Source organism: Trametes versicolor (assembly GCF_000271585.1).
Source record: "Trametes versicolor FP-101664 SS1 unplaced genomic scaffold TRAVEscaffold_7, whole genome shotgun sequence".
Lineage (NCBI taxonomy): Eukaryota > Fungi > Basidiomycota > Agaricomycetes > Polyporales > Polyporaceae > Trametes > Trametes versicolor.
In genome coordinates this window covers 113,457-141,367 of record NW_007360327.1, presented here as the reverse complement: position 1 = coordinate 141,367, position 27,911 = coordinate 113,457, and the positions used below count along the sequence as shown (strand labels likewise).

Here is a 27,911-nt window from a genome sequence, read left to right as displayed (position 1 = left end):
GATGACTTCCATGACCTTCACTATGCGCGGCGTGCTTTCCCTCGCCTGCCTCATCCTCTCTCTCGGCCTGGTGGAGCGTGTCGCGTCCTTCGACCTCACCAGGAACGACAATGTACGTTGGAGCTTATACCCCACCCGTTTGCATCTCGTGTCTGATATCTGTTCTGCGTGCAGCTTGCTGTGTACGTGCACTCCACATGTGGCGCTCCATGAGACATGTCCGACTAATGCTCCCGCCGCAGCTATTGGGGCCAGGACTCCTCCGGTAACCAGAAGAGTCTCGCCTCCTACTGCCAGGACAGCACTATAGACGTCTTCCCGATCGCCTTCCTGTACATCTTCCGCGGCACGGGCGGCGAGCCGGTCATCGACTTCGCGAACGTTCGTTACTCTCCCGCCTTCCTGCTCCCGCGCGCTGCACGCCTCTGATCCCCTCTCCCTATCTAGACCTGCAACCAATGGGACCAAGGCACCTTCTCCGGCACGGACCTCGCGAACTGCACGAGCATGGCGAAGGACATTAAGACGTGCCAGGCCGCGGGCAAGCTCGTCACGCTCTCGCTCGGCGGCGCGACCGGTCAGGTCGGCTTCTCCTCCGACTCGCAGGCGCAGAGCTTTGCGGACCAAGTGTGGAACCTTTTCCTCGGTGGCTCGAGCAGCATCCGCCCCTTCGGCGACGCGGTCCTCGACGGGTGAGTGCCGTGTTATCCGTACCCTCGTCGGAGATGTTCGCCGCGTCCGGGCGTGCCTAGGACGTACCCAGGCTGCCATTGCACGGAGAGCGCTTGCTAGACGCTAACGATGCTTTGTGTTTGATAGAGTCGACCTTGACATTGAGAGCGGCACCCCTGCACACTACGCCGCGTTCGTAAACCGCATCCGCTCTAACGCAGGCGAGACGACTCTCAACGCCACCTCGTTCGCGCTCAACGTTACCGCGCACGCGAATGCCACCCTGCATGCGAACACCACACACGGACACGCCAACGCCACGACCACCCACGCCGACAAGGCTAAGAACACCACAACTGTTATTGATGTCACGAACAAGAACAAGTATGTGCGACAGTTCGCGGCTACAGTCGTAAAGGCCCGCTGATACAAACGCTGATCATCGCACCAGATATTATTATATCACTGCGGCCCCGCAATGTCCGTACCCTGACGCATACATCGGCGCCGCGCTAAACGATGCGCCCTTTGATGCCGTCTACGTCCAGTTCTGTACGTACACCCCCTGTGACGCATGTCAAAGTTTGACCCCGGCGTGCCGCGCAGACAACAACTACTGCGGGCTCGACCAGCCCTCGGACTACAACCTCGCGACGTGGGACACGTGGGCGAAGACGAAGTCCGCGAACAAGAAGGTGAAAGTGTACATCGGCGCGCCCGGCTCGGCGGACTCCGCGGGCGAGGGCTACGTCGACGTCGGCACGCTCGCGGACTACGTCGCGGACGCGCAGGCGAAGTACTCCTCCTTCGGCGGCGTCATGCTCTGGGACGCGTCGACTGCACATGGTGCGTTTCCTCCCTTGCCGCTTCACCCCCGTGTGCGCTCCTGCTTAGTGCTCACCGGGCCGATACCACAGACAACGCGCGCTTCGACCTCGGCATCAAGAACGCGATGACGGCGTCCGCGCTGAAGCTCACGCCCGAGCAGCTGCCGCGCTCGAACACGACGACCGCCGCGGCGCCCGCGAAGTCCAGCCAGGCTAGCGGCCGCAAAGCCACACCCGGCAAGCCCCGCGCGTACTCGCGCTTCTTCCGGCTCTGATTCTGGCGCGACTTTGCGTTCTTTCTTTCTTTCTCATCTCATCGGGCGGTGCATTGACTGCACCAGGGCGCCTCGGCCATGGTATGACGCGAGGCAGGTATTTATCTCGCTAGACGAGCTGGCGGAGAGTGCTTGGAGAGCACTTAGAGTGTATTAGTACGGGCTCGGGTGATTGTATCACTTACAACTGGAACGCAATGAATCAACACGCATGAGTATGTCTGTAGATATTTTGTGTGCATGTGAGTTGCATGTGAGCATGGATTCACGTCGATCTCTGCAAGCGCGGCGGGTGCCCACACGCGAGTCGCCGTGCGCTTCCAATCAGGTCCAGGTAGACATTTGAAAAAATACATAGGCATAGCTGCAGGTCGGAAGCTTCACTGTTTAGACGTCTATCTACAGCAGCGATTGGATACGTAACGGGTTGGCGAATAAATACGTATAGGCATAGTGACGGACGGGTAAGTATGGCGTACCCGGGCCAAGGTATATGCGGATGTTCGGGCGATTTCTAGCCCGGTCTATGGGAGATCAAGTAACGGAACTATAGACGAACGATGGATGTGTTCTGAGTTACTGTACTCCTTCCACATATAATCACGACGTTCGCCGCATGCTGGGCAAAACGGAACGGACATATGCCAAACATGGTCTCCGTCAGAGTCCACGCAATCTTCAAAGCGAATCGTGAGTTGTTCCAAGCCGTATAGGAGCTCTGGCAGCCGCACTGTAGAGCCGTTCACCTCTTCGCTCTGGCCTACTGCTGCTTGACAGCATATGCTGCCCTGTCGGTTGTGTTGGTACTGGATCACGATCCGTTTTAGTATTCCAGGCATCGTTCGACTCGCAGCGATCGCGTGAAGGTATGAACCGGGCTCGCCGTGGGGGCTGGCTGGGGACGGAGGTGAGACCACGATTGAGCGAAGAGAAGGGAGCGAGTTTGTCGAAAAATGACCGACGGCTTTGAGAAAACGTACTCGGGGTTAATCATACTGTTAGCTTCTCTTGTCGTGCGTAGTTGCTGTACTTACCCGAAAATTTGGAAATCCCGAGCCTCAGCTCAGTGATAGCCCAACCAAAAACCATTCCATGGATCAGACGCGAAGGAGGCTGTATTATAGTAAGTCGTAAGTAGTGTGAAATTTAATGTCGGAGAGAGAGGTTTGACTCGCCTCCTCCTTGAGGAAAGCGCATATGTTAAGCTTCGTGAGGTTTCGGCACGCCCGTGTGTGCTGGCAAACAATGGATAAATCCACGCTTCCTACAATGACAGGCATCCTCGGTGGCAAGTAGTATATGTTCAACGAGTGGAGGTTCGGGAAGGCCCATACGACATCCAGCATAGCCCTCCACGACCTGAAGCGACAGCCCCACAGCTGCAGGACAGTAACACTAGTGAAAAATGGAAGCCGCAGCCGAAAGAAGGCGAGGGGAGGTCCGCATTCGAAGTCCACGTTCCAATATGACAACAGGCGTAGATTAGGGAATGCGTGCATGAAGAGCTCCCCTGACTGATGGTGATCGCGGTGTTCGAACACAAGTGTGGTAACGAGCCAGATTGGCGCCGTACGGAGATTTTTCGTGAAAAGAGCAATGTGCGGCCAGTCCACGAGACGCCAATTTGGTGCTATGCAGGTTAGGAAGGTTAGGTACGTTGGAGAGAATAGAGTATAGGACGCACTAGATGCTGAGGTCCTCAAGCCTACCCTCAACTCGGCAACAAGCGCGAGGAGGCAGATTGGCGAAGGAGGCTTGGTGAGATTGGGGATGTATCCGACAAGGTAGGCACGTTGTTAAGCCCAGCAACGAATGGGTGAAGCCAGTCTGAGATGGGAGAACATGATAGAGCCGAGGTAGAAGACGGTGCCCAAGGAGCTTCACATCTGTGAGGCGCGATATGCGTAGAAGGCTATGAACTCAAACGTTAAACCTCGGGAAACAGCGCGAGCGGGTCCTGCGTTGAATTTGAGAGGATGTAGTCTCATATCTCCAGCACTGCAGACCATCTACCGGGATCTCTGTCGATACTCTCTGTTGAATTCGGCGAGCGGTACCCGTACTTGCTACACCTAAGACTGTGCCGAGGTCCTTCTCGTCGCCTCCGTTGCTCGAGTCTAGTCCACTGAGCGCCCGTATCAGTCTGGACATGACGTCACTTTCAGATTGCCAACTCACAAGGACGTTGGGCGCATTTGCACACGGTCCTCCGCGCGGTATGCGAAGACCCCCGTGTATCTGTGGCCTGGCATGTACATGAGAGAATCAAACATCCCTCAAGATGCTGCAGGGGAGTACTGAGTACTGCGATCAGTAGCAACCACTCACAGCGGTTTCTGACTTCCCTCTCAAATGCAGTATCCAAGGTATCGTATTGCTGAGGGGTGGTGGTAGTGCGCGCAGAAGATGCAGAGGACACGATGTCGCGGTCGTCTACATTAGTGTGACCAATAGTGAACCGTGTACAGTAGTCGTAAATAGGGAGAAATGAAGTCCGTCTAGAGGGATCATGCGGTCTGCGAAAGATAATGCTCATGAGCAACTTGACAACGAGGAGAGTTACTGAACACTTACCGCCTCCTTGAGGTACGTGACGAGGTCGTTGCGGTCCTTCTCCTTCTTGAGACCCGCGAACGCCATCTTAGTACCTGGGATGTACTACGCCATCATGATGAGCATGGGCGTGAAGCAGGGCGTCATGACGTGGCGACAGCACGCACCTTTTTGGGGTTCTCGAGGTACTCGAAGAGAGTCTGCTCCGTCCAGGTGATACCCTTGTTCACGTTCGCAGCAGTGTACGAGTAGCCGTCCGCCTGGCCAGTCTTACGACCGAACACACTGAATTCCGCCGCACGTCAGCGCCTCAGTCACTCATCCTGGGACAGGAACAGTACTCACCCGTGGAGGTTGGGGCCGACCTTGTGGGGCTCGCCAGCACCAAGAGTATGGCACTGAGCGCAACGGGTCTTGAAGAGGCCCGCACCCTTGCCAGCGTCACCTGCAACGCAAACCGTGAGCTTGCTGTTCGTCGCGACGGAGGCGTGTCAGACGCGTCGTACCTGCTTTGAAGGACATGTCTAGAGTCTAGTGGGTCGTGAGAGGAAGATTAAGGGTGTGGTGGTACAGAGGCTGCGAGGAGCGGGAGGTATGGGGAGTTGTGACGAAGGCACTGGCTCAAATTTCGATTATAAGTAGCCCGCGTGCCGGTTCCTCCCGGGCGCGGGGGGACCAATCACCGGCGACTCATTCCATCTGCGGCAAGGCGCCCCGCCGCTTTCCGATCGTGCCGTCTTGCCGGCAAGCGTCCGGAGCGCCCGTGGCTGACAGGCGCGCGTTGGGCGTCTGTGAGTCTGGTCACGCCGTGGGAATGTTACGCGTGGACGTGAGCCAGTGTGGGAAAGAGATTGGAGCTCCGCCCGCCTGTTGTTTAACATCGCGCCCTCACCACCGCGCGCGTCGGCGAGCGCGTTCCCGCCCTCCCCGCCGCACGACCTACGCGACGCCGCCCACCCGACACGCGCTTACTCGTTTTGCACATGAACGGCTCGCGCACGGCCACCATCAGACTAGAAACACCCATGATACCCACTCAGCCACAGCCGACTAAACGGAAAGCCACCGAGGAAGCCAACCCGCTCGCGACCACCACAAGCAAGAAGCCCAAGCGAGAGGTGCGTACCGATCGTCTGTCCCAACTGTACGCGCTATATTCTTTGTTCTAGAACTCGAAAGCGGGGCCCTCTAGCAAGCGCAAGAGTGAGTGTTCGATATCCGTGCGAACGACGCGTCTATGGCACTCACGCGTTGCGCAAACAGTTAATGGCGAGGAGCAGCCTGGGGGCCTGGTCATTGTGCGCGCCCCGTCGCAGGCGAATCGCACGCTCCACATTGAACCTCTGCCGGCAGAGCCCCGCGCAGCCTCTCGTCAACCGTCCGTCCAGCCGCAGGCATCACAATCAACAAAGCCCGCCGCGAAGAAGCTGCGCGCAGATGGCTCGTCGCGTGCGGTGGGGAAGTCAAAGGACCGGGACGTGTATGCTACGACGCGTGCGGACCCCGAGGTGGACGAGGACGTGCGGCAGATGCAGTCGGAGGCGGACACGCTCCGGCGACGCTCACAGGCAGCGGAGCAGGTTGCTAGCGCTGCATCGGGGGCGTTCGACTTTCCCGCTCGCACTCCACGGCCAGCCACGACCTCTCGCCGGAACATCGACACCGTGATGCCGGTAGCCCAGCAGGAGACGCCGCAGATCGAGAAGAACAAGCTTATGCGAGGGGAAACGGGGCACAGGAGGAGGAGCTCCGTCAGCCGCGGTAAGCGCATCAGTTCCAGCTACGAGGCCACCGGCGTGATCTGTGAGTGGCATATCCCTCTTTGTCTGCATGTTCGATCGGCCGCTCAACGCGGTGCAGCGCACCCGCACACGTCCGTCTCCGTGGCGAGCTTCTTCAAGCACATCGACTCCGAACTCCCCGAACCCCAGCGCGCACGCCAACTGCTCATATGGTGCTCCAATCGAGCCATGAACGAACTCGCGGACCAAGCACCCCAAGCGTCTTCATCAAGACGAAAGTCCACAAACTCCGGCAAGGACCCACCACCGCTATCATCCGCCCAGGCGGACATTCTGAAGCGGACAGAGGAGAGCCTGATACGCATGCTCGCAGAAAGGAAGGTCGACACCAACGTGTATGGTGGTGCAGGCTCTCAGAGTGGAGATGGGCGGCCTCTGAAGGAGAACGAGCAGAACGTGAAGAATCGGATGCGAGAAGCGCGGTTTAACGGGCACATACAACAGTGCGTTCCCACAGGCCTCTTCAACTGTACCCTCCGCGTTTAACCCTGACATGAAACACAGGTCGAAACAGGAGGCAGACGCGTGGAAAGAGCTATCAGACTCGTACGATTCTCATAGGAAATCGGTCCATGCGGAGATGGAGAAGCGGAAGCGGGCGCTGGCTGCTTGGAAAGCAAAGGGCAAGGAGCGCGCATCGGCGGAGGACCTGGACGACTGGGATGTGGAACGGCGGGACTTGCCTGAGCAGCTTCTCTCGCATGGGAGCTTGGAACTGGCGCGGGGTATCGTCCTGGGGGAGGCGTCCAAGAGAAATCCGTTAAGCGGTCGACTGCAGGAGCTGGAGTACACGGTGCGTCGTTCTTCCAACCATTCTCAATGCACTGCTTATGCTCTCATAGATGGATCGGGTTCACAACTTCGCAAACGCCGCCCTCCAGACCACTCGGGTAGCCGAGGCCGATCTTGATCGACGATTTGCGTTGCTGAACATCTCCCTTGCATCGCGCTCTCAACCAACAGCGTCAGCCTCCCAGACAGACCCCACCTCGCTCTCATCGTATATCCCACCAACCCATCCCCGGCCACCCGCGACCGACCCACAAGACATATTCCGTGCACTATCTCGTATAGACGCGGAACGTCCGCTGACGGAAGTCGGCGATGCCGCGCGACGCGCCATTCGGGAGGTCCAGCGCGCGACAGACGCGTCTGTAGGGATGGCAGAACGACGTCTGACTGGGGTGCCTCCGCCGACTCCTCGCAAACCTCCAGGGACGCCGCGCCGCGGTAACACCCCCGGCAAGGGGAGGTGACCTGGGCCACACCGTGCGCAACATACATCCTAGTGTAGTAATATCCCGCCGTCTGTCCTCTCATTTTTTCGTTCGCTGCCGCTTCGTTTTGTCCTGCCCTTCGTCGCTGTGCCTGGCTGCTTCCATCTCGTTTGTCGACCGTGACCTTCTCACCAAGAGCTGCTTGTGTGTAGTACTGCGCCCGGACTTGAACCCCCCGCTCGTTAGGAACGGGAGGCTTAATCGTCGCAATATGTACTCTGTATTGGATATTTACCCATCTCTTCGTCTGTTGCTTAACAATGCACAAGCGTTGGAGGTGTTTCCTGGGCGTGTGCACGGCGCGCGCAGCTTCGGAGCCTGAGACGCGCGCTCCTGGTCTGCGTCATGCCGCCGACTCCGGTTTGTACATCACCACTACTGCCTGCGTGCCTCTGCGCCCTTCTTGTCTATAACTCTACTCTACGTATCTAGCGGCGTTTGGGATGCCGCAGTGGTGCACGCGACAAGTCTTCCGCTGCTTCAAGTGGCTCGAACGCGCCGGGGACAGGCTCACAGGCGCAGCCGGGCCCGTCTTCGTCACCCTCGCCATCGTCCTGCTCTCGCTCGGCGTATTCTGCTTCTGTACGCCTCACCTCCCCATGCATATCCGCACATCCGCAGCTGACACGTTCCGTGGTACCAGTCGAAGTCATCCAACCATCACTGGCCTGGCCATGGGTGACCACGCCCGTCTGCCTGCTCATCGCGCTCAACCTCTTCGCGCACTACTACTACGTGTGCACGATCTCGCCCGGGTTCGTCAACGAGCCGCCGCGTGCGGCGGGCACTGGGCTGCTGTGGGCGCGGAGGCGGCGGGAGGCGGCGGGCGGCCCACCACTCACGGGCGTGCGGTGGTCGGAGGACATGCATGTTACGCGGGCGGAGACGTCGAAGTGCAGGAAGTGCGGGGAGATGCGGCCGGAGGTACGTCGTGTGCTTGGGTGGGGTGGTGTGCGGGCGGGAGGTGCTGAGGTGCGTTTGTGAGAGGTCCCATCACTGCAGGATATGCGGCCGTTGCGTGCTGAAGTATGACCATCACTGTCCGGTGAGTGCTCTCGTGCGCGTTCGTGATATCTAGCAAGTGCTCATGTGTATGTAGTGTAAGTGCAACAGAGCGGACGAACGAATGCGTGGGTCGTATTGAACCGCCTTCGTGCAGGGATCAACCAATGCGTGGGCATATACAATGAGCGACACTTTGTGCTGTTCATGTGCGTTTCGCGTTCCTCTTTGGCTCATCAGGCACTGACCGTCGCATCGCAGGGTCTACCTGGTCGTCGCGTGCTTCTTCTACGCCGCACTTGGCTGGAGACACATCATGTTCGCACTGGGCTGGTTCAACGTACGCAGCCATCACGCCCGCACACAACTGCGATGCTGACGCTGTACTGCAGGACCCGTGGTTATACTACGCGCCCCCGATGATGTTTATGATGATATACATCCTCGCGGTCGTGCTGTGCCTCGCCGTCTCTGCGATGGCGGGCTGGCATTTGTACATGGTCGCGTCTGGGGAGACCTCGGTCGAGACGCAGGACCACGAACAGTATCGCAAGATTGCAGGCCAGCGGGGAGAGGTTCGTCCGCCATGGAATGGGCTGTATACGGCAGTAGCTGACGAGTTGTGCACAGACGTTTATCAATTCGTACGACCTTGGGTAAGTGTAAGCACATTAACGAGCATATTACGAGGCTAAATATCCCTGCCGATAGCTGGAGAAAGAATTTGGAGCTGTTCTTCAACGTCGGTCCAAGTGGATAGTAAGTCCTCGCTTCTGTCGCCGGACTGTGCTGCTCGCTGACCGCTCGCAGTCCGTTATATACACTCCTGGTGCCTCTCCGCATTGAACCATATACGGATGGTCGGGCATGGGCGCGCAGAGCAGGCTTCGAACAGCACCTCGGTGTTAGGCCAGGGGAGGAGCTCACAGACGAGGAAGAGGAATGAAGCATGCGAAGTACTGCCGTACTATGATCTGGGTGAGTCTCGTATCTTGTCTGTCTCTAGAAGATGACACTTCCTGCCGGGGCCATACGACCCTTCGGAAAGCACGGCGGGCCTCGCTCCTGCCGGGCACTCGGGGAGGAGAATGACTTACGTCCGGCTTTCCGTGATGAGCTACGCGCTCGCACACCCCCTGATCTTTACACGGTGCTTGGGTGCTGGACATTGTGCTGATGACGGTTTCCTTCCGTTCTAGGTGGCTGTCTTGCTGCATACGTGACTGGGCCGCTTTCTCTGTAATTTATTGGGATTCTGCTTGGCTCTGACCTTGCGTTTGATTGACGGGAATGATTGTTCCGCAAAGTTTGAGATGAGCATCTGATATATACAGCGAGACTGACGAGATTTTGTTACATCATGGTACTTCGTGCGCACTGACGGTGATGTCTCGTCCGTTCGCCCGTACAGACCGTCGCATAGGATCTCGCGACAGCGGTTTTCGCATATCTGTCCACGCACAATATCCATGAGCACCCGTCCCACGGCATATAACGCAAAAGCACGTACCAAATCCGTCCTCTTCATCCCTTGGATTGAGCCCGAGCCCGAGATTGCTGTAGTACTCCTTCACGCGGCGGTACACGCTGTACCCGAAGCCCTCGTACATCGTGATCGCGGCGGTATTCACGCAGCGCACGTAGAGGTCGACGAAGAGCCCGCGCTGGTTCTCGTCCGACACCTGCTCGAGCCAGGACATGAACTTGCGCGAGAGCCCGAGCCGGCGGTACTCGGGCGCGACGCTCAGCGCGGTGACGTGCCCGTGCCGCTCTGCACCGGAGCCCTCGGCCTTGCCGATTACTGTGTGGTGCGGGGGAGGGGGTGAGCTGTGGTATGGGGAGAGAGGGGAGGCAGGCGCACCGTAGCCCATGATACGCCCCTGCGGTGTCTCCTGGACCGCGCACATGTCTGGCCAGCGGGAGAAGTAGCCCAGGTAGAAGTTGATGGCGTACTGCAGTCCTTCGAGATCAGTCTATGCGGAACGAAGTCACAGCTTGCGCGCGCACGGTCTCTGTCCACAGGTCAAGGTTGCTGGCCGGAGACCATTCATCAGCTCAGAGTGCGCAATACGTCAAGGTTACTCACATGTGGTTAAACTTGAACATATCGGTCGCGCGGAAGGGTCGTAGGACACTCATGCTGGGCGAGATGTGAACCGTACGGGCTTTTGGGAGAGGATGGGGGTGTTCGTAGAACGAGGATAGTGCACCAGTCGGGCAAGGCCAGAATTCGGATTACCGCTCGCCGCCGGGAAAACCCGCGGGATGGAAGGCGCCTATGCATCCAGGACCCCGGCAAGCCCACCAAGAGCTCATATCCCAGGAACCCCGAAAACGGGCCCGAAGGGCCCGAAAGTTACATGATTTTTCTATCAAAACCCCCGAAAATCTTGGTCCTCGGGACGGGAGCTACATCTAGATATGCCCCGAATTTTGCGCTCAGCGAGGCAGGTCTCATCCCGCCAACCCCCGAAAATCAGGCGTCGAGCGGGCCGGCAGGGACCCCAAGTAGATGTGGTGGCCGAGGTCTGCCTGGAGCCGCGCGCGCGCCTTATCAAGCATGCCTACCAAACTCCTTGAACTACTTTAAATCACACTAGTGTCGCCACTCGAAACCCATTATAACCTTTACTAGTTCGAACTTTTAGTCCATCAAAATGTATAGAAGCGCTGCGATATCCGACTAGTATGGGAATACAACACTTGAACACTACTCTAGCCTGCGTTTCAAAGAGTCAAGTGTTCGCTGCTCGGCGACTCAAAACTCATTTTTCGTCACTACTGTCACCAACACTGATCCATTGCACCCTTTCTATATGGATTCCACACCCTCTCACCTGCTTCAAGCATTCTGTCTGCCTCCGGAGCTTCCTGTGTCCGCTCTCCTGTAACAGGCTCGTCGAGATGTTCCTCCACCTGGAAAGGCATTCGACGTCCCTCTGCAAAGCCGTGGATGGGGTATTCAAGGAGACAAGAAAGCGCAAGAAGCACGCGGAGACCGAGAAGTCGAGCTTGGAAAGTGGTATACCGGCATCGGAGTGTTCAAGGGCGTAGTATAGATCTTTCGGAACTCGTGTCAGGCTAGCTAGGTGAACGCTATGGTATACGTAGGCGGTGGTTTGACTAAAAATCTCGTTCTGTACACCGAACTGGATGTTACATGCCAGAAATCCCCGAATCCGGCGAAGCCGGGGGAAACTTATGTGAAAAACACCGAAAATCGCCGGATTTTGGACCCCCGAAAATGGCCCAAATGGGCTTCCGACCGGATATGAGCTCTTGGTGGGCTTGCCAGGGTCCTATGCATCCTGACAGGCAGTGTAGTACACGATTGTATTCCGCCTCAGACGAAACTTAAAGCCAGTTCACGAAGAGCTCGAGTCTAACCAGTGCGGACTACCACCACATGGTGCTTGAGACATGAATGTACCGATGGTCATCTATATACTACGGCTTTGTAGAACTTGGTGCCAGTCCAACTAACGCGAGTCAATGAGGTACGCTTGTAGTAGTCATTGAAGATTTTGGACGAGAAATTCGAGTCTACATCGAGCGGTAAATGATAAACATGATAGTTTGGTAGGAACGGAAATAACTGGCATGGCACGGTATTCGAGGATGCTGAGTGTGAGGTTAAGGCCGAGGTCCGAAAGGTGTATACTGAAGGCTACGCACGGTCGATCGCGACTTGGCGGATTCTCTTCAGTCATTTCTCGAGCGCCACATAGACTCTGCTGGTCGCCGGGTCAACGTGCTAGGCGAGCGAGGGGGAGTGGTCGAGGGGCTGGTTCGCCTCCAATACCGAAGCAGCTTTGAAGCATGGGCACGGCTGAGCGGTACAGCTCGGATTGCAACACTTTGGCGCGATTCGACACTGAAGTCGCTGTCGTAATTGTTGCTGCTGTCGATGTCGCTAGTTTCGGCATCGCTATCGTCGTCGGCGTCGTCGTTCGAGTCGCAGTTATCGGCCATGACGCCAACACGATTATCGTCATTGTGTGCGGGGTCGATGTCTCCCTCGTTGTCACCGGCGATGATCGTAGGGTTTCTTTCGTCTTCGCCTATGATGGTCATGTCTCCCTTGTCACCCGGGTCGTTCACGGTGGTGGCCCTGTCTTCATTATCATTGTTCAGGAAGGTAACGCATCTGCTGTGACCCCCATCATTGGCCGCTTCGTGCTGGGATGGTCTGGGACGCCTTCGCACATGTTTCGTGCCCGCACCCGCCACATAGTCGACAACCCAGAAGCTGCCTTTTCGTGGGTCGCCGACCGGCTTGGACATCCTCCGAAAGCACCTGTACAGCGATAGATTGTGGCGGATACTGTTTTTCCATTGAAGTTTTTGCGTGTTCTGGCGGTACCACTCGAACCTATCCTCGAACGCACTGTAGATCTCTAGCAAGGTGAGCCGTCGGTCGGGGCTACCATGAATAGCGAGTATGATCAGGACGGGCATCGCGTATGAACTTGAAGGACATTGGCCGGGGGGAGGGTCAGCGAGCGTGTCGAGGCTGATCATCTGGTCAGGATTGCCTCCGATAAGACTGTATAAGCCTTCATTGCTCGTCATCGTTTGATGGGGGTGATGATCGTCAAAGTAGAGCGTAGCGGTCGATGGTCCAGCGTGCGGAGGCTCCTGACTGTATACGTATGACGCCGCCGTGGAGAGAGTCATGTCTCGCTGCTTTCCCTTTTCTAGATCTGCCATTTCGCCGACCACGGACGACGAGTGTAGAAATTCTTGGTCCGCTGTATCCAGTGACCGCCAGGCAAGTGATCCCACTAAAAGCGCATCAGAATATGTCCCCAATAGCAAATAAGGAGCCTTTTCGAAGGGAAACGTACGTCCTTGATCCGTTAAAATATAGGCGTATGGAACAGCCGCTGCCGTGCCCGGCTCAGGGAAATCCACATTGACCTTATGTTCCTCTGAATTGGTGTTCTTAGAGGAAGGATCATCAGACATCTATCGACCAGAAACCGTGCATGAGTTGATCAACTTGAGAATGGCGGCGTGAGGTCAAGATCGTACCGCGAGCTGCAGCATTCGGCTGACATCCCGATCAGATACCCATGCAACGTCCACTGTCTCCGTGCGCTTTTGGACCCAGTGAGAAGGATAAGCATCATGAAGATAATATCAACTTACATCAAGAATGTAGTCCAGGATCGACGATGCTGGGTCAAATGCCTGAGGGCCACGGCGCCTACGTCAGCGATGGGAAGACATGTTGTGAATATTGAGGTCGCTCGCTCGCACCTGTCCACTCTGTGTGTCACCGAAAATTGTTGGCAGGTCATCCGGAGGTGGGCTTGGAAGTTCATGAGGGCCTGCGGCAGCGCGCATGACTTTCCGAAGAAACCTGCCCTTCATTCTGAAGTAGTTTAGGAAGATGCACTGGTCGAACGCGTCCGCGGCACTCGTGTCGGACGTAAGGGCCGGGGAACCCAGTGCGCGCTCGGCCATGGCCCTTCCGGAGGGACCGTGGCGGTGGAAGGTCAGAGGAAGTTGGCAATTCGATAGTTCCACAGAAAACGAGCCCGATGCTCCTACCGGGAGCGACGCGCCAGCGGAAATATTCAGTTCGCCGTCGGTGGTCGAGCTGCTGAACGCGGCCTCGGCCCAGATCGTGGTCTTGATATACCCGCTCACGAAGATGAGATCGCTGTCGCGCAGATCGATGCCGAGCTCTTCGGTCGCGAAAAGATGCCAGTGTTCCAAGTTCTGGCGCATGTACTTCTGGATAGCACGTGTGCAATCTAAACGTGTCGCATGGCCTGCTTGCTTCAGCATGAGCAACGCTCCGCTTTGTTGGGAGCATTTGTAGCGTAACGAAGCTTGTGCGCCTCCTTGGGTGCTCGGACTGCTGGGGACCATAATTTTGTTGAATGATGCATGCCTTCATCGAACTAGCTCAAAGATCACTCACCCGATGGAACCCCGTCCTTCAACAGAGATTGATTGCATGCCTTGGCTCTGAAGCAGCGGCTGCGTGATCTCGTTCGGGATCTCTGCCAGCGCTCCTATCGAAATCATAAATGGTTCGAACGGGGTTGGAGTGCCTCTCTGGTTGACCAGATCGCCTGGTGCGAGTGTACAGTTGAACAGGAAGCGGAATCGGACCGGTAGCAAGAATCCGACGTCGCCAATGTGTACTTCGCCAAACTCCGTAGAGGGTCCTGGTGCCCACAGGGGATGTCCATATCCTAGAGGGAAGAGCTTCTCTGCGTAGATGTCCCAGGCTGCCATGACGGGCGAAGAGAGGACACGCAACCTGAGTACAAGGGGTTAGCGGGGAGGATCGCAGTACGATACGGGCTCTTATGTGACTCGTCCCCTCTGATTGCGCACGACGAAACCTAATACAGAGACTCGAAGATGAGCTTCGGCGTGCGATAGCTAGCACAGGTTGTATTCAATATCACTCACGGGATAGGATCTCGATGGGAATATGTGGTTTGCGACATGTCCTTCGATAGAATCAGCAATATGAACCTATGTCACCCTGGGAGCGATATTCGGTGAAGATCGAGCTAAACGTTGAGATAAGTTGCACGCTGTAAATTCGGATTGTTGACCGTCTGCTGACAGCTGCCGACAAGCACGACAAAGCATGTGGCGACTACACACCCACTGACCCTCATATGAGCTCATCAACATGTTTATAGGGGCTCTGTCTGGCGATGGGTGTGTGAAGTTGCGCTTCATGATAGGGTGTGAGATTCAGCGAAGATCTGAAAATTTACACTTGTAGTACAGCAATTACGGGGCTCCCACATCGCCTCGAGCACTGGAGTCCGGCTAAAAAGTGGTTTCTGTAGATGAGCGTATGAAAGAAGCTTGCGGGTACGTATACGTACCTGATAATTGCGAGCTGAGTCCAACGGCGTGGGTTGAATACTCGGACGATCAAGTCTTAGAGTCGAGAACCGGTATAGCGACCACCTACAGAGACCAAGGGCCTTCTCACCATCCGGGGGAACTGGGGGCGTGCACAGCACTCTCACTCCGGAGATCCCGAATATGCCCTACCACCCCGCGCCATGTCTCCACCGCCTGCGCCCCGACAACCTCAGCCCTGACGAGTCTGCGGTCCAGGTCCATCCACGGCACCGCGCGATCGACCGCGGCAGCAAGCGCACGCCACGTCCGCTCCGGGTTGTACGAGCCCGTCTCCAGCAAGAGCCCAAGGAAGAGGCCGCGCAGTGTGGCATGCGGCGAGACAGACACGTCCTGCCACTCGCCGCGCCCCCCGCAGTCGAATCGCGCGCAGAGAACGAGCGTCTCGAGGCGAGGGCACGCCGCGATGAGCTCGAAGAACACCCTGATGGACGGAGGCGGGCTAGACGTGGCGAGCGGCGCGTGCGCGAGACAGAGCGTGGTGATATGTGGCCATGCGGCGGGGAAGGCGAGGATGTCGTCCCGCGTGAGCGCGAAGCTGTAGTTGTCCTCGAGCGTGATGGACAGGCTCTCCATGATCGGGATGCGCAGGAGCGGCCCGATGACGGTCGTCAGCTGGGGCGGCGGCCGGTCGCCGTGCGCCGTCGCAGAGCGTGCGGTGAGGTAGAAGCTGCGCAGCCGCGAGGCGTGGTTGCGCAGGTTCTCCATGGCTTGGGTGAGCCCTTCCGTGGCGTCGCTCGAGTGCGGCCACACCTCGAGGCGCGCGCATTCGAGCATGGGGAACTCGGTGGATCGGAACGCGGAGATGAGCGGCTCGGAGAGCGTGAGGATGACGATCGTCTTCACCGAGACGTAGCGGCGGACTTGCAGGCTTTCCATGCCTGCCTCCGCGCGTGCCCAGTACAGCTTGACATAGAGGGTCTCGAGATGGTTGAGGGCCTCGATGGCTTTGTGCAGCGAAGGCGTCATCCATCCGGTGACGACGAGGACCCGGAGGCACGAGAATTTGGGAAGAACTGGACACACGTCCTGCGGGTACGTTCTGAACGTGAGGTTCAGAACCTCGACGTCGGGGGACCGTGTGGCCATGTTGGACAAGATGTCTGCCGTGCTCATTCGCGAGCCGTCCCAAGCCCTGTGGCTGGGCGAGTCGAAGTCGAGGGTGAGGTCGCGCATGGGGGCCGAAAGCAAGCGCAGCATGCGCTGGACGCAGCGGGGATCGAAGCGAAAACGTGCGCTCTGCAGACTAGGAAGCAGAGGAGGGCCCCCTCTGTCCGACCACAGCTCGAGGGCGTTGTGGTCGATGATGGCGCGAACACGGACTACGCAAGAAGCGTACCACCGAAAGCGATTCCATTCCTGCGTATGTGCCGATGGTTGGATCACACTTGTGAAGGTCTGTGCGTGTACGATCAGCTTGGGATGTGGACGATACAACTCAATTACTCACATGTATCGGCATCCCGGAATAACAATCAGCGTAAGAGAAATCCATCGCATCCAGGAGACGCTGCAACGGCTGTACTGTACCCGCCAGACGTTAAGCGATGTCCCCTGTCCCCAGGCCCCCATCGCATCGCCTATATGGGCGCTTGTCCCCCTGTCCCCGAGCCTCCATCGCCTGAGTCCCCTCGGAATGTTATATGCCAAATGCAGATATGTTTTATTACCTAAGATGCTAACATACCACTTTGGGAAGGAGAGTGCCGTCTCTGGCCCCGCCCCAGAGTCCCATCCCACTGTCTCCGAGTCTCGCCCACACCCCTCAGAGCTTTGTAACCAGTGAACCTGTCTACAACACCATGTGCCGCTATGGATGACGAGGAGGAATACGGATCATGAGTCTTGATGGCCCCGCACTCTGCTGTTCAGAGCTACGACTGTCGGGCTGCTTCCGCTTGGCTGTTTTACGCCTCGGGCCCGGATCCACCACTCCGTCTGTGGCGATAGAGCTACCCGCGGGGCCGCCTTGGGCAGCGGGGTCCGGGACGGCCTTGGGCGCCCCGGATGGGGCCTTTTTACTGCCCCGCCTGTCCGTCACCCGAAGCTGCTGAGGTGTACAGAGTGCGGCATGGTTCATGCCGCCGCTCACCGCGATGTCCATGAGGTATGTGGGTTGCCGAACATCTGTGGGCTCGGAGGCTGGTAACGGCGGTGGAAGGGTTGGGGCACCATTGGGGGCACCGGCGGCGGAGGAAGTGAGAGGCCCGCAAGGAGCAGGCGCATTTGTTGAAGACTCCGGGCACTGTGGGATGGGAATGCCCGGTGGTGGAGGTGGCAGGCCCACAGATGAGGAGGCTGAGCCCGCAGTGGGCCTCCGAATATCTGTGCACGGTGATTAGTACAATATACTACTCGTATACATCGATGTATAGCCATCATACCGTCGTTCAGATCCTCGAAGTCCAGTTCAGTGGTCGGGTCCAAAAACTCGCCGCCCGAGCCTATGTCGACTACAGACCTGGGGCCTGTGGATGTCTGTGGAGTCGTGCTTGATGAGGTAGGGGATACGCATGCGTTCGCCACAGCGTCAACACCCAGGGCAAGATCGTCATCGTGTTCGTCTAACTCCCCTTCGGCCTCCCCTTCGATGTCGCCTGTCACGACGTCCAGGTTGCCGAACTCAGCGGCGAACTCTCGGTTTGTGGCCATGACCGTCTGCAGGTATTCACGCGCTGCTGCACTCGATAGCGACTCGTACGATAAGTTCCAATGCTTCGCCTCGCACTTCAACCATGCTTTCTTGATGATATCGGGGCGTCCGTTGAGGTAGTTGTACGCATCGACGAGCCATGCAATGGACCCGTTACGTAGGGTAGGCATGTCCGTAGGGAGGGCGATGTCACCTGCCTTCTCTCCGGCGGCGAGCTTCCGAGTAGCTGAAGCGACGAGAAAGTCGACAGCAGACCGCTTTATGATGTGCTTGACGAGCCGCTGTAGTCCCACATCGGCGGGTTGGAACAGTCCGGTACCTGAATCAGAAGGAAATGAGCTCTGAAACAGTAGCGGAGTAGAGTATACTCACATCCTCCTGGAACGAAGATCACGATGATGTTCTTGTGCGTAGCCTTCATCCATGGCAGGAAATCATCGAGGCTCTTCTTCGCGATGTGAATTGGCCATACATCAATGAGAAGTATGGCCTTCGAGTCCTTGGAGAGTTCATCGTCTTCTTCGATCTGCCGGGCGATGAAAGGATCTAGGACTTCGAGAACCCACTACAGTGTGGGCAAGATGTCATCAGCGGGTCTGGCATATCAAAATCACCTATGCATCGGATGTATCACTCACCTTCTTAGTCGTCTCCTTGGAGCTCCAATGGCGCGTATCGCCGTGGGCGTACACGAATCCGAGCTTATCTGCCTCGGACCGACGGGGTGCTTGGCTCGAGGGTAGGCTCGCCTTCGTAGTACCTCCCCAGACAGATTGGAACGGGAGGAGCTTCCCGTCCAGTGACGAGCCGACGACGATGGTCATCTGGCAAGAATGGAAACGGGATTACAGATGGAGCTATAGTCAGAAAATGCGCCTGAACAGTGTGAGCGTGAGCGATAAATGTGCATACCTGACGCTTCTCGTCGTGTGCATGCACAGTTACATCCTTTGAGCCCTTCACTTCATATGTCTGCTTACCCGACGGCATCAGGAGGACGCCTGCTTGATCTGCATTCACAATCATCGAAGGCTTGATCTTGTGAAGCATGATAGCGAAGACCATGCGCAAGAAGGTCAGCTCGCAGAGGTCCGCCGCATTGGAAGGGACCTTGCGTGCAGTACGGGTGCTCTTCCGGCTGCTCCAGCCGAGTACATCTTGGACGAAGCGACGCACCCAGGATTCGGAGAGCTTGAAGCTAGATCCAGGGGCGAGAAGCTCGGGGGCCTTGTGTAGAATGTGTGCCCGCAGGACAGTCATGACGAGCGGACCTTGAACGGCGACACCGGTGAGGCGCAGCGCCTGGAGGTGAGCAACAGCGTCAGATATTATAAGGGGATGCTTGGACTGCGAGATATGAATCAGCGACATGCATACTATGCAAACGCGCGAGCGTACCAATGTCTTCGAACGCGAAGTTGCCCCACTACGTTTACCCGCCTCGACACGAGCTAACACCGCTGGCGACCACATTCTGCCTCCATTTTCATCGCTGACGATCCATTTGGCAAGCGTCGCAGGGTGCAGAGGGTTGAAGAGCTCTGGATCTGTCTTGTGGAGATACTTCACGATCTCTGTCGGCGACCAAGTCAATAGCTTCGTCTGTGCACCGGAAATCTTGAGCCAGTATGGATATTGCTGCCAGTTCATGCGGAACGCCATGGCCGAAGGGGGAGGGAGATCGCGAGCAGCTGCGACCTTCGCGGCATGCTTCTGCTTGACTTCACGCCGATGTGAAGTGTCAGACGCACCCCATGCACGCTGTGCGAGTTGCTGCCGAAGCGCAGACGCATTCTACATGAGTTCAAATATCAGTATGAACCTCAAAAAGCAGCATCGATACATTAGGCCGTGCAACTGAGCCCATCACTCACCGTCAGTTCCGCAGGCAGCGACACTGTGCTCACTTCACTGCGAGCTGACTCCTCAGTGGAATCCGAGAAGCTGGTGAGTGCAGAAGGCACCGCCGGGCTCGCTGTGTTCCCGGATGGGCCGCCTGCGGTGCTGCTGTCTTCATCGTCGTCTTCGATCTCGATCACCTCGGTTCTACGCTCATCGTACCGCTTACGAAAGCGTTGCTGACGCTTTTTCTCCCGTTCGTAGGCGCGATTGATCTCCTCTCGACGCTCAGCTTGCAGGCGTTCCTTCGCGAGGTCGTGAGCAATACGCGCGCTCAATTTCTCATCCATTGCGCGTTCCTGCTCGGCGTACTCCTCAGCCGAGATTTTCTGGAATGAGAGGCGAGTCTGCGTGAGCTTCGTGCCATTTACTGGCCTGGGTCGAGGTCGAGCCGCTGGACTATGCATATTACAAGTCAACTAAGCAGCTGCCGATGGACGCGGGACATTGCCTGAAGACGTACATTGTAGGTGCAGCTGAAATGGCTTGAACATTTCGTGGTCCTGTGGATGATACCAACGATGTATTCTCCATACTAGTTGAATGTGATGAGCTCTTGTATATATTCGGAGGGTTGACAAGCTCACGTACTTCGCATATTCAGGAATGGCCGCTTGCAATGCTTGTATGAAAGTATCAAGCCACAGTCCGACAAGAGCCCAGTCATCTTTCGCTGACATGTCCTGGAGGGCCTGCTTAATGATAGCTAACGTGGTCTTGAGCTTGTCGCCACGTTCAGTGATATGAATCCCGAGGGCTCTCATGCCCCAGTTGATCTCGAAACACCTGTTGATTGCACCGGGATAACCCAGGTCTGGCAGGTCTTCCCAGTCAACGCCAAAGAGCACATTCCCGGCGGAGCGAAGAGGAAGACTGTCGGGAAGTTTCGTGACCAGGTTCTCGAAGCACTGCAGTTTGGACTGGAGAAGCGACGAGTCCATGTTGCGAGAGAAGCCAACGGAGAAAGAACACGGCTGGTTGAAGTGCACGCCGTCCTGAGGCCCACAGCAAATGCGTATGCATGTTGTATTACTTTTGCGGCTACAGGAAGCAACAGAGGTGTCGTAGAGTGCGAATCACAGCCATGTTTCCGAGTCGCAAACCGACAGCTGAAGTCTGGGCGCTACGAAGAAAGCGATTTCGCCTATGTCCCCCTGTCCCCGGACACCCATCGCCTCTGACCCCCCTTCCCACGCCCTAATCTAGGGTTACATCGCTTCGCTTAACGTCTGGCGGGTACAGTAGATCCGGGAGCGTTCTCCATAGCACCTTCAAGGCTTGACCAGAGAAGGCGCGGGAGACCCGGGAGGATTGTACAAGTGCACGCTGATTCGCTGCGCACGGCGAGTTCTCCACGCCGATGTGAGAGAAGTCTTTACCGATAGTAGCATTGAGCTGATGGGGTGCGACGAGGATCGCTTGACGATCCCAAGCATAGGGCGAAAGATGACGAAATATTGCACCTAGGATTTCCTCGACTTCGAGCGCACTGCTGACTGCAGATGGAGCCATCATAGAGTGTCGTATTTTCTGGTTTCGAAGAGAGCTGGGATGTCGGTATCAAGTCTTGGGAAAGGGGAGGACGATGAACATGAAAGACGAGTTCAGAGCCCCGGAAAGCGAGTCTTGTGCCTCATGCATCATGTCGTTCGGGCGCCGATGCAAAGGTATTCCTGATGTTATGTGCGTTTCCCAGACAGAATGATCCTAGTAATGTATCCGAAGCACAAGAAAGGCGGTCGAACGTCGAATCCCAGAGAGTGAGGCACTCATGAGCAAACAGGCGGGAAACGAACAACTTGACTGCGTGGTCTAGGCTCTGGCGCTTATATTGCCACTGGATCAAGATTTCTCCCAATTTGGTAATGCCTACTGAACGCTCGAGTGACAAGCGGCGCGTTCATGTTCTTAAATCCTACCATCATGAGCTCGTGGAGGCACGAGGGGTGGTAACGGAGGTGGCGAGAATCTACGCCCACGCTACTTAAAAATGAGCACATCTTTTACCGAAGTGGTATTATATCACCGACGTAATGTTGAGATCGATGATTGTATAGACCCAGCTCGAGCGTTATGCGCATCGTTTCAAAGAGCATCTGTGGCCGTATTAATTTAAATTCGCTCATTCGAAAACCAGTTCAAATTTTATAGACGGTCCCTTATAATCGTGCGGTTCCCTCAGGCTCGCGGTGAAAGAGAGTTCGGAAACTGAGCACCCCTGCAGGATTCAGAGTGGGTCAGCACTGCGCAATAGCAGACATGTAAGCGTATTTCGGTGACTGGCGACTACGGCCAACCTGCCTCTCTCAACTCCAGAAAACATTTGATAGCTATACGGATAACGTGTGCATACTCTCTGATGACCAAGTCAGCACCATCCATGATATGTGCCTCGCGACGATGACGCACCGGTGACAGTGCCCAGAGGGTCTTGCTCGAGGATTTTCTGCTGTAAACGGTCGCCTTCGTCCACCGAGGTCGCCTCCAGTGTCCGCCCTTCAGCGCCGTCCACGACGCGCCACCACTGGTGGTTCCGGATCCAATCCGTCCGCCTCAGCTCGTCCCACTCATACACCGGGGCGCCCGTCTCTGAGGCATCAGCCTCGGACCCATCGCTTTCCCCATCCACCTTTTCCTTCTCTGCACCTTCACCAGAGACGCGTTCCTCGTCCTCCGCTGAGCTCGCCTCCAGGTTGTCCTCGTTCGGGCCCTCGTCCAAGATGGCGAGGCAGCGCAGCGCAGGCATCGCGTCCACGAGGCGCTGCGGGAGTGCGCGCATGGACTCGACCCGGCGCTTTTCCATGATGTGCGCCTCCGCGCGCGACGCCTTGTCGTCCGCGTCGTCGTACTCAACCTCGGCGGGATAGAAGCGCTGAACGCCCGCGTACCCAAGCCGCGGGACGTATAGGCGCAGGCTCTGTATGGGTAGGCCGTGGAGCGCTTCCGGGAGGTTGTCCTGAGGAAGAGACAGCGTTAGAAAACAGTCAAGGTAGCACAAGGTCGAGTAGGACTCACCAGCCAGCCGGCGTACTCCAGGTGAGGCTCTGGTGTGCTGACTTTGAGCTCCAGAACGTGTAGTTTGGGTGCGACCCGCGGGATCGTGTGCAAGAACGCCATAGGCGTATTCGGGACCACGACGGAGAGGTAGAGCTCCCTGAGGGACGTGACACGCAAAAGATCGATAAAACGCGTGATATCTTCGCTATCGTTAGAGCTCGGTACCCGCAACTCGCCGCTGATCTGGAGTAGTTCGACGTGGCTCAGGCGATCCACCACGCTGACAATGTCCTCGTGCTCGCCCAGCGTGAGCCGTTTGAGAGGCGGCCAGGGACGCCCCGCACGTGGCCGTACAGGTGCGACAATGAACTCCTGAAAATCGGTGGAATAGATCAGCGTAGACAGGTTCGGGCAGAGCTCGACCATGTCGAGCGCAGGTGCAGTGCAGTCCGAGAGCCGGAGGTAGGTGATCGAGGGGAACTGTGGGGGATCGAAGTCATCTCCCCACGAAATAGATGGCGTGAAGTTCCATAGCTTGACGATTTGGAGATGTCGGAAGGGAGCCAGGGCGGAGAGAAGCGGGGGCAACGTTTGGGTTTCGCCCTCAAGAGGGTAATCGTCATCGTCGTAGTACGACAGGGTGAGTCGTCTAAGATCAGATGCAAAGGAGCCCAATATGGAGAGCGCGCCATCCCCGAGCGTGGAGAGTCGTATGTTGGCCAGGCGAGTCATGGATGCGAGGGCGGTGCCGATCCGCGGGTCGCGGAGCAGGCATGGCTGAAAGCGTTCCATCGAGAGCTCGCATATGTTTTGTGCACGTAGAAGGAGGTCGCCGAGGAGGTTTGCCTGCGAGAAATTGGCAGCATAGTAGGTGTGGTCGTCGGAATGAACGCTAGATGCATCATCAGACGCGTCGGAGTCGTATTCACCGAAGGTGTGCACTTCCACCGTCAGGTGCTGGAGATATTGTGCGCGGGGATTTTGGTCGTCGAGCATGTAAGCATGTAGCCTGCGGAGCATTGAGGGTTTCCAGCAGTTGATTACCGCGGCGACGCGAGGGAGCGCGAGTTCTGCAAGACGCTTGGAGGCGAGAGCGACATTGAGCGCATGCTTGTCGTAAAGATGGGAGAAGATGAGAATGAGCACGTCGTCAGGTAGGTCGAGTAGCTGCATGTGCTTTTTGATCTACGCAAGCGTGCCCAAGGCTGCTTGACCGGGTGCTGCCGCCTTCGTGGTGGTTGAGACAAAGAGAGACCGCTCGCCGTCTGCTGCTATGCAAGCGCCCATGTGTGCATTTGAGCAGATGCGTCATCGCAGGCAGCGATCTAGATCTAGATCCGCTCACTCTGAGCAGGTACCACCACCATCCCCACCTTCCCATGACAATAGCGAAACCCGATCGGATGTTCAGCGCAGTGAGTGTTTTGGCAAGAGGTCGTTGTTTCATGGGCTTCCCGCCTGGGCCGCTTGACATAACATAGGGGAAGGACAAGAGCGTGCGGTTGGCCGATAGCGGCGCTGGCACAGGCGATGCATGCCGGTAACGATGCTAGGAAGGACTTTTGACAGGAGCCTGCTTCGATTCACCACGAAGACTCAAAAACAATAGTATTGGACGCTCACAGCTATGAATATACACACGCAACTGAACATCTGCGCAGCCTTATACCAGACATACGAGAAGCCGGCGCTCACGACGTAGGGTTCCGCTCTTATTGTATTGCTGCATTTATACCGCTGCAGGCCAGCCAATTCGCCACTCAGACCTCACCCCCTACCAGACGACGCACACTAACGACGCGAGCCCGCGAACGACCTCTCACGAGTAAGTAGACTTCTAGGAAGATCTTTACTTGCATTGGAACCCCCGCTTACAGCCACCATATAGAACATCCCCTTACATTCTGCATCGTCTCTTAATCAAGGAATCCTCGGCCTCCAAGCTATGATCTCACACTCTCCCGTCTTCTCCGTCTTCGTCGAGTCGTCGCGCCCTGCGCGCGCTCGCACCCTAGACACCACCGTGCCAAGCTCTCCTCTGCTTCATAGGCGGTCATCATCCCCCTCCATCCCGGCGTCCCTCGACGTCGACTCTGTACAAAAGGGAACGCTGGACGCCCTCCCCACCGACTCTTCGGGCATCCACGCATCCAAAGAGAGCACGTTTCCGTCCCTCTTGCACCCTCGTCCAGCCCTCTACATTCCAGGCATCTTTGCCACGCTCTGGCTGGCACACCTCGCCACGAGCCCGCCACACACCCATGGCTTGAGCGAGGAACTGTGGAGCATGGCCATGCTCATCGCCGCGCAAGCCATCCCACTCGAGTTTGGCTACCAACTCGCCACAAAAGCCGCACACTCCCTCGGGTTGCTTGCCGGCAGAACGTCGCGGATTTCATTGGCCCTCATCGCGATCGCACGCCCATACGTCTCCTGGGTTCTGTCGCAACCTCGCGCTCTCGTGCAACACCTCGAGGAACAGGGCGTCTTCGCCCGGTTCGTCGCGCACGTCAAGCGCGACGCCGTCTACGTCGTGCTCAGCATGCTGCTGGACGGCCTCGTGTCTATGCTCGCGCGTCCTATCAGCGTGGGCGCGGTGGTGACGTCCTTCTTGGGGGGATGCATAGCCGGGGATGCGGCGCGGGGCGTGCTGAGGCTTGGGCTGCTCGACACCGTGATGGAAGACCCGATGCGTGTGGCTTTCGTCGCTGCCGCGGCCTCGGTGCCCAGCTATTATGACCGGCTGTATATCTTCTACTGCACGGCGTTATGCCTGAAGAGCTATTAGGGCAGCGGATGTGGTGGGGTGGCCTTGTGGCAGCACTTCCCCGAGTCGGATGCCTGGCGCATCTATCGGTTGGTAGCTGCTTCTTGGGCCTTGACGTACTGGACATGTAGGAACGACTTGTAACGCTAATGTCTTCTACGTGGTATTATGATACCTTAATGGATGCGACGCATTTGTATTATCTATCATTATACACATGGCCCTTGTACGGTGGCTTGCGAAATTCACCGAATTCATTGGGAGTGGTCGGCGGCGGTCCCTCAGAGCCATTCCGTACTGTCGAGATGTCAGCATCTCTACACAGCCCCAGTCATGCGGTCTCCTTGTGAGGACAGGTCGTGTAAAACATCAATGACAACAATAAGCCCGAGTATCAAACATATACATCCGTTTGTCTCAACGGCTTCTCGACCGCACGGGCGCTGTGGGATAGAAGGGTTTGGTACCACGAGGCTCCATGGGCGGTGGTCAAGCGATGCGCGCCGGGAATATCGATCGGTTAGTGTATTCGGATGGCCTGTGCCAGCCCGCACCGGCGGAGGCCAGGGCCATGAACAATAAGAGTTCGGATAGGGAACCTCTTTATGTCTGTGCGCCTTCTACACCGCCAAGACCTGGTCCTTGAGGTGAAACGGCTGTGAAGTCGTCATGTATTGTGTCCGAGTCGTCTTCGCAGAAAAACATCAGACCCCACACGCAGAGCCCTCTAACCGACCCTTCATCTAGAACCTCGACGAGTCCTCCTATAAGCCATACGGAAACCGAGTGAGTATATAACACTTCCTCGTTTGTGGTTCGAGTACTTACCTGTCTCTGGGTTGCAAGACGTCCTCACTCAATGCACGCCACCACTATCATCGAACACAAACACCTCTTCCCAGCATTATGGCCACCGAATCACCCAATCTCGTCGACACTGAGCTCTTCGAGAGCACAGTTCCAACCCACGCGACCGTCGCAGACACCGTCTCGGACTCACCATCCGACGAGAAAACGCTACCCCCCGCCACTTCGCCACCATCCTCCACCGCGCCCAGCACTACCACATCCCCAGACTTTCTCGCCGCCGCCTTGGAGATCGTGGCCCGCCGCGACAAGCCATTCATGTTCGACGACACGCCGCCCCGCTTCGCGCGCGTCTTGCCCCAACGCCTCGCAGAATTTCTCTCGGAGGCGTTTGGCATTCTGCTCCCCATCGCAGCCGTGTTGAGCATGGTCTATGTGCACATCGGCTGCATCCAAAGCGGACTCACTCTGCTTCGCCTCTTCCGCCCGCACGACCCAGCACTGGCAATCCGCGTCCCTCCTGGTGCGGCGACGCCGCTGGAGCTCGCCGTTGCGGTGCTGTCGCTGCCTTTCCTCTGCGCAGCCTCAAGCCAGGCAAAGGCGACGCACAGCCAGCGGGAGCGTGTACGGGACGTCGACACCGTCGTCTTCGGCAAGCCCCGCTGGACCTGGGCTGGGGTGGGGCGCGCCCTCGAGGACGCGGCGTACGACGCAGTGTTCATGCTCTTCCAGGCGCTGTTCACCGCGGTCGCTGGGTGGATGGTGCTGCGCGCCCTGCCTTTCGAGAGTGCAAGCGCGCTGGACCTTGGGCATACCGTTGGCGCGGTGGTGGCTTTCGATATGGCCAGCTTCCCTATCCGACATCTGGGAATGTACTGGCTGTTCAACTAGTCAGGATGGTTAGCGAGCACGACTGGGCCTTGGATTCGGTGGTGGCGAGAGCTTGTGTTGGATTATAGCTGGGACACGATGAGTATGTTCGTAATACAATGGTAGATTTGGTTGTCTCTTGAAAGTTGGCCGCTGCACTGACATAGTGGGCACCGAAGTCTGTGGCAGACTCTTTCAGCCTCGCGAGGAACGACGAATCCTGTTAGGAATATTTGAGTACGAGATGCATACGGCTGTCCAGATAGCTGACCCTACCTCAATGAGTTGTGAGTGCATTATCGACCGTCCCCTTGTGACCGACCTAAGCGTATTGAGGTAGGAGCTCGACTTACAAAGCACCTCGAGGCTCGTACGATTTACCATAATCCATGCGCGTGGACGCGAACCGATTCCCATCACGACGCCGCGCTCCATCACCCGACACGCTTGCACATGGAGCCCGCCCTCTGCCCAGGGCAACTACAAGGGCAGGAGAATCAGCTTTGGGAACGAGGGTGCGTGCAGGTGATAGTATTCGTGATGTTCGACCGCCGAGGTATGGCCCGCCCTGGCTAGCGACCACCGCACGTCCTGTGAGTGACAAAGC

General features: G+C 57.0%; 13 protein-coding genes across 13 annotated transcripts; 5 read left to right on the top strand and 8 right to left on the bottom strand.

The window, feature by feature from the left end:
• Nucleotides 1-10: 10 nt before the first annotated feature.
• TRAVEDRAFT_72353 (glycoside hydrolase) lies at nucleotides 11-1,978 on the top strand (the record flags this gene model as incomplete). Its single annotated transcript, XM_008041274.1, has 8 exons — nucleotides 11-112; nucleotides 175-182; nucleotides 243-381; nucleotides 448-692; nucleotides 820-1,056; nucleotides 1,124-1,224; nucleotides 1,279-1,518; nucleotides 1,590-1,978. The coding sequence occupies 8 exons, from the start codon at nucleotides 11-13 to the stop codon at nucleotides 1,772-1,774; spliced, it is 1,257 nt and encodes a 418-aa protein (XP_008039465.1). The 3' UTR covers nucleotides 1,775-1,978.
• A 1,902-nt stretch (nucleotides 1,979-3,880) lies between these two features.
• TRAVEDRAFT_168762 (uncharacterized protein) lies at nucleotides 3,881-4,290 on the bottom strand (the record flags this gene model as incomplete). Its single annotated transcript, XM_008041273.1, has 2 exons — nucleotides 3,881-3,899; nucleotides 3,953-4,290. Coding segments are annotated over 2 exons (346 nt in total), but the record flags the coding sequence as incomplete, so codon positions are not given.
• Nucleotides 4,282-4,849, bottom strand: TRAVEDRAFT_37723 (cytochrome-c from the OXPHOS pathway; the record flags this gene model as incomplete). Its single annotated transcript, XM_008041007.1, has 5 exons — nucleotides 4,282-4,290; nucleotides 4,349-4,432; nucleotides 4,495-4,612; nucleotides 4,673-4,772; nucleotides 4,834-4,849. 5 exons carry the CDS (start codon nucleotides 4,847-4,849, stop codon nucleotides 4,282-4,284), a joined length of 327 nt encoding a protein of 108 aa, XP_008039198.1.
• Nucleotides 4,850-5,340: 491 nt separating this feature from the next.
• TRAVEDRAFT_149392 (uncharacterized protein) lies at nucleotides 5,341-7,484 on the top strand. The gene is made up of 6 exons (XM_008041272.1): nucleotides 5,341-5,445; nucleotides 5,497-5,530; nucleotides 5,591-6,130; nucleotides 6,188-6,572; nucleotides 6,634-6,922; nucleotides 6,972-7,484. Exons 1-6 carry the CDS (start codon nucleotides 5,353-5,355, stop codon nucleotides 7,383-7,385), a joined length of 1,755 nt encoding a protein of 584 aa, XP_008039463.1. The 5' UTR covers nucleotides 5,341-5,352; the 3' UTR covers nucleotides 7,386-7,484.
• Nucleotides 7,485-7,791: 307 nt separating this feature from the next.
• On the top strand, nucleotides 7,792-9,632 carry TRAVEDRAFT_149389 (zf-DHHC-domain-containing protein). Its single transcript, XM_008041271.1, has 10 exons — nucleotides 7,792-7,988; nucleotides 8,050-8,330; nucleotides 8,392-8,455; nucleotides 8,566-8,617; nucleotides 8,670-8,748; nucleotides 8,801-8,983; nucleotides 9,039-9,064; nucleotides 9,120-9,167; nucleotides 9,219-9,386; nucleotides 9,608-9,632. Exons 1-9 carry the CDS (start codon nucleotides 7,850-7,852, stop codon nucleotides 9,352-9,354), a joined length of 1,008 nt encoding a protein of 335 aa, XP_008039462.1. The 5' UTR covers nucleotides 7,792-7,849; the 3' UTR covers nucleotides 9,355-9,386; nucleotides 9,608-9,632.
• A 58-nt stretch (nucleotides 9,633-9,690) lies between these two features.
• TRAVEDRAFT_65122 (N-acetyltransferase) lies at nucleotides 9,691-10,597 on the bottom strand. The gene is made up of 5 exons (XM_008041270.1): nucleotides 10,495-10,597; nucleotides 10,416-10,440; nucleotides 10,270-10,360; nucleotides 9,919-10,209; nucleotides 9,691-9,858 (listed from the first exon to the last, which is right to left on the bottom strand). Exons 1-5 carry the CDS (start codon nucleotides 10,545-10,547, stop codon nucleotides 9,767-9,769), a joined length of 552 nt encoding a protein of 183 aa, XP_008039461.1. The 5' UTR covers nucleotides 10,548-10,597; the 3' UTR covers nucleotides 9,691-9,766.
• A 2,044-nt stretch (nucleotides 10,598-12,641) lies between these two features.
• On the bottom strand, nucleotides 12,642-12,875 carry TRAVEDRAFT_76286 (winged helix DNA-binding domain-containing protein; the record flags this gene model as incomplete). The annotated part of the gene is made up of 1 exon (XM_008041269.1): nucleotides 12,642-12,875. A coding segment is annotated over one exon (234 nt), but the record flags the coding sequence as incomplete, so codon positions are not given.
• A 747-nt stretch (nucleotides 12,876-13,622) lies between these two features.
• On the bottom strand, nucleotides 13,623-14,660 carry TRAVEDRAFT_126211 (uncharacterized protein; the record flags this gene model as incomplete). The annotated part of the gene is made up of 2 exons (XM_008041268.1): nucleotides 13,623-14,260; nucleotides 14,351-14,660. The coding sequence occupies 2 exons, from the start codon at nucleotides 14,658-14,660 to the stop codon at nucleotides 13,623-13,625; spliced, it is 948 nt and encodes a 315-aa protein (XP_008039459.1).
• Nucleotides 14,661-15,377: 717 nt separating this feature from the next.
• On the bottom strand, nucleotides 15,378-16,773 carry TRAVEDRAFT_48211 (uncharacterized protein; the record flags this gene model as incomplete). Its single annotated transcript, XM_008041062.1, has 2 exons — nucleotides 15,378-16,709; nucleotides 16,762-16,773. The coding sequence occupies 2 exons, from the start codon at nucleotides 16,771-16,773 to the stop codon at nucleotides 15,378-15,380; spliced, it is 1,344 nt and encodes a 447-aa protein (XP_008039253.1).
• A 1,450-nt stretch (nucleotides 16,774-18,223) lies between these two features.
• TRAVEDRAFT_125658 (uncharacterized protein) lies at nucleotides 18,224-19,224 on the bottom strand (the record flags this gene model as incomplete). The annotated part of the gene is made up of 3 exons (XM_008041267.1): nucleotides 18,224-18,529; nucleotides 18,603-18,788; nucleotides 18,877-19,224. 3 exons carry the CDS (start codon nucleotides 19,222-19,224, stop codon nucleotides 18,224-18,226), a joined length of 840 nt encoding a protein of 279 aa, XP_008039458.1.
• A 2,741-nt stretch (nucleotides 19,225-21,965) lies between these two features.
• Nucleotides 21,966-24,033, bottom strand: TRAVEDRAFT_72348 (uncharacterized protein; the record flags this gene model as incomplete). Its single annotated transcript, XM_008041266.1, has 3 exons — nucleotides 21,966-22,219; nucleotides 22,273-22,819; nucleotides 22,879-24,033. 3 exons carry the CDS (start codon nucleotides 24,031-24,033, stop codon nucleotides 22,194-22,196), a joined length of 1,728 nt encoding a protein of 575 aa, XP_008039457.1. The 3' UTR covers nucleotides 21,966-22,193.
• A 772-nt stretch (nucleotides 24,034-24,805) lies between these two features.
• On the top strand, nucleotides 24,806-25,648 carry TRAVEDRAFT_48208 (uncharacterized protein; the record flags this gene model as incomplete). Its single annotated transcript, XM_008041061.1, has 1 exon — nucleotides 24,806-25,648. The coding sequence occupies one exon, from the start codon at nucleotides 24,806-24,808 to the stop codon at nucleotides 25,646-25,648; it is 843 nt and encodes a 280-aa protein (XP_008039252.1).
• An 885-nt stretch (nucleotides 25,649-26,533) lies between these two features.
• Nucleotides 26,534-27,325, top strand: TRAVEDRAFT_20857 (uncharacterized protein; the record flags this gene model as incomplete). Its single annotated transcript, XM_008040842.1, has 1 exon — nucleotides 26,534-27,325. One exon carries the CDS (start codon nucleotides 26,534-26,536, stop codon nucleotides 27,323-27,325), a length of 792 nt encoding a protein of 263 aa, XP_008039033.1.
• Nucleotides 27,326-27,911: the final 586 nt, after the last annotated feature.

Coding starts and splice junctions, on each gene's coding strand:
- TRAVEDRAFT_149389 (XM_008041271.1), top strand. CDS start 7,850: ATGCCGCAGTGGTGCACGCGACAAGTCTTCCGCTGCTTCAAGTGGCTC. Junction 8,749..8,800: donor TCGCACTGGGCTGGTTCAAC/GTACGCAGCCAT, acceptor GCTGTACTGCAG/GACCCGTGGTTATACTACGC. Junction 9,168..9,218: donor AACGTCGGTCCAAGTGGATA/GTAAGTCCTCGC, acceptor GACCGCTCGCAG/TCCGTTATATACACTCCTGG.
- TRAVEDRAFT_65122 (XM_008041270.1), bottom strand. CDS start 10,547: ATGAGTGTCCTACGACCCTTCCGCGCGACCGATATGTTCAAGTTTAAC. Junction 10,441..10,494: donor ATGTTCAAGTTTAACCACAT/GTGAGTAACCTT, acceptor GTCTCCGGCCAG/CAACCTTGACCTGTGGACAG. Junction 10,361..10,415: donor TTGACCTGTGGACAGAGACC/GTGCGCGCGCAA, acceptor GAAGGACTGCAG/TACGCCATCAACTTCTACCT.
- TRAVEDRAFT_149392 (XM_008041272.1), top strand. CDS start 5,353: ATGATACCCACTCAGCCACAGCCGACTAAACGGAAAGCCACCGAGGAA. Junction 5,446..5,496: donor GCAAGAAGCCCAAGCGAGAG/GTGCGTACCGAT, acceptor TCTTTGTTCTAG/AACTCGAAAGCGGGGCCCTC. Junction 6,131..6,187: donor CGAGGCCACCGGCGTGATCT/GTGAGTGGCATA, acceptor AACGCGGTGCAG/CGCACCCGCACACGTCCGTC.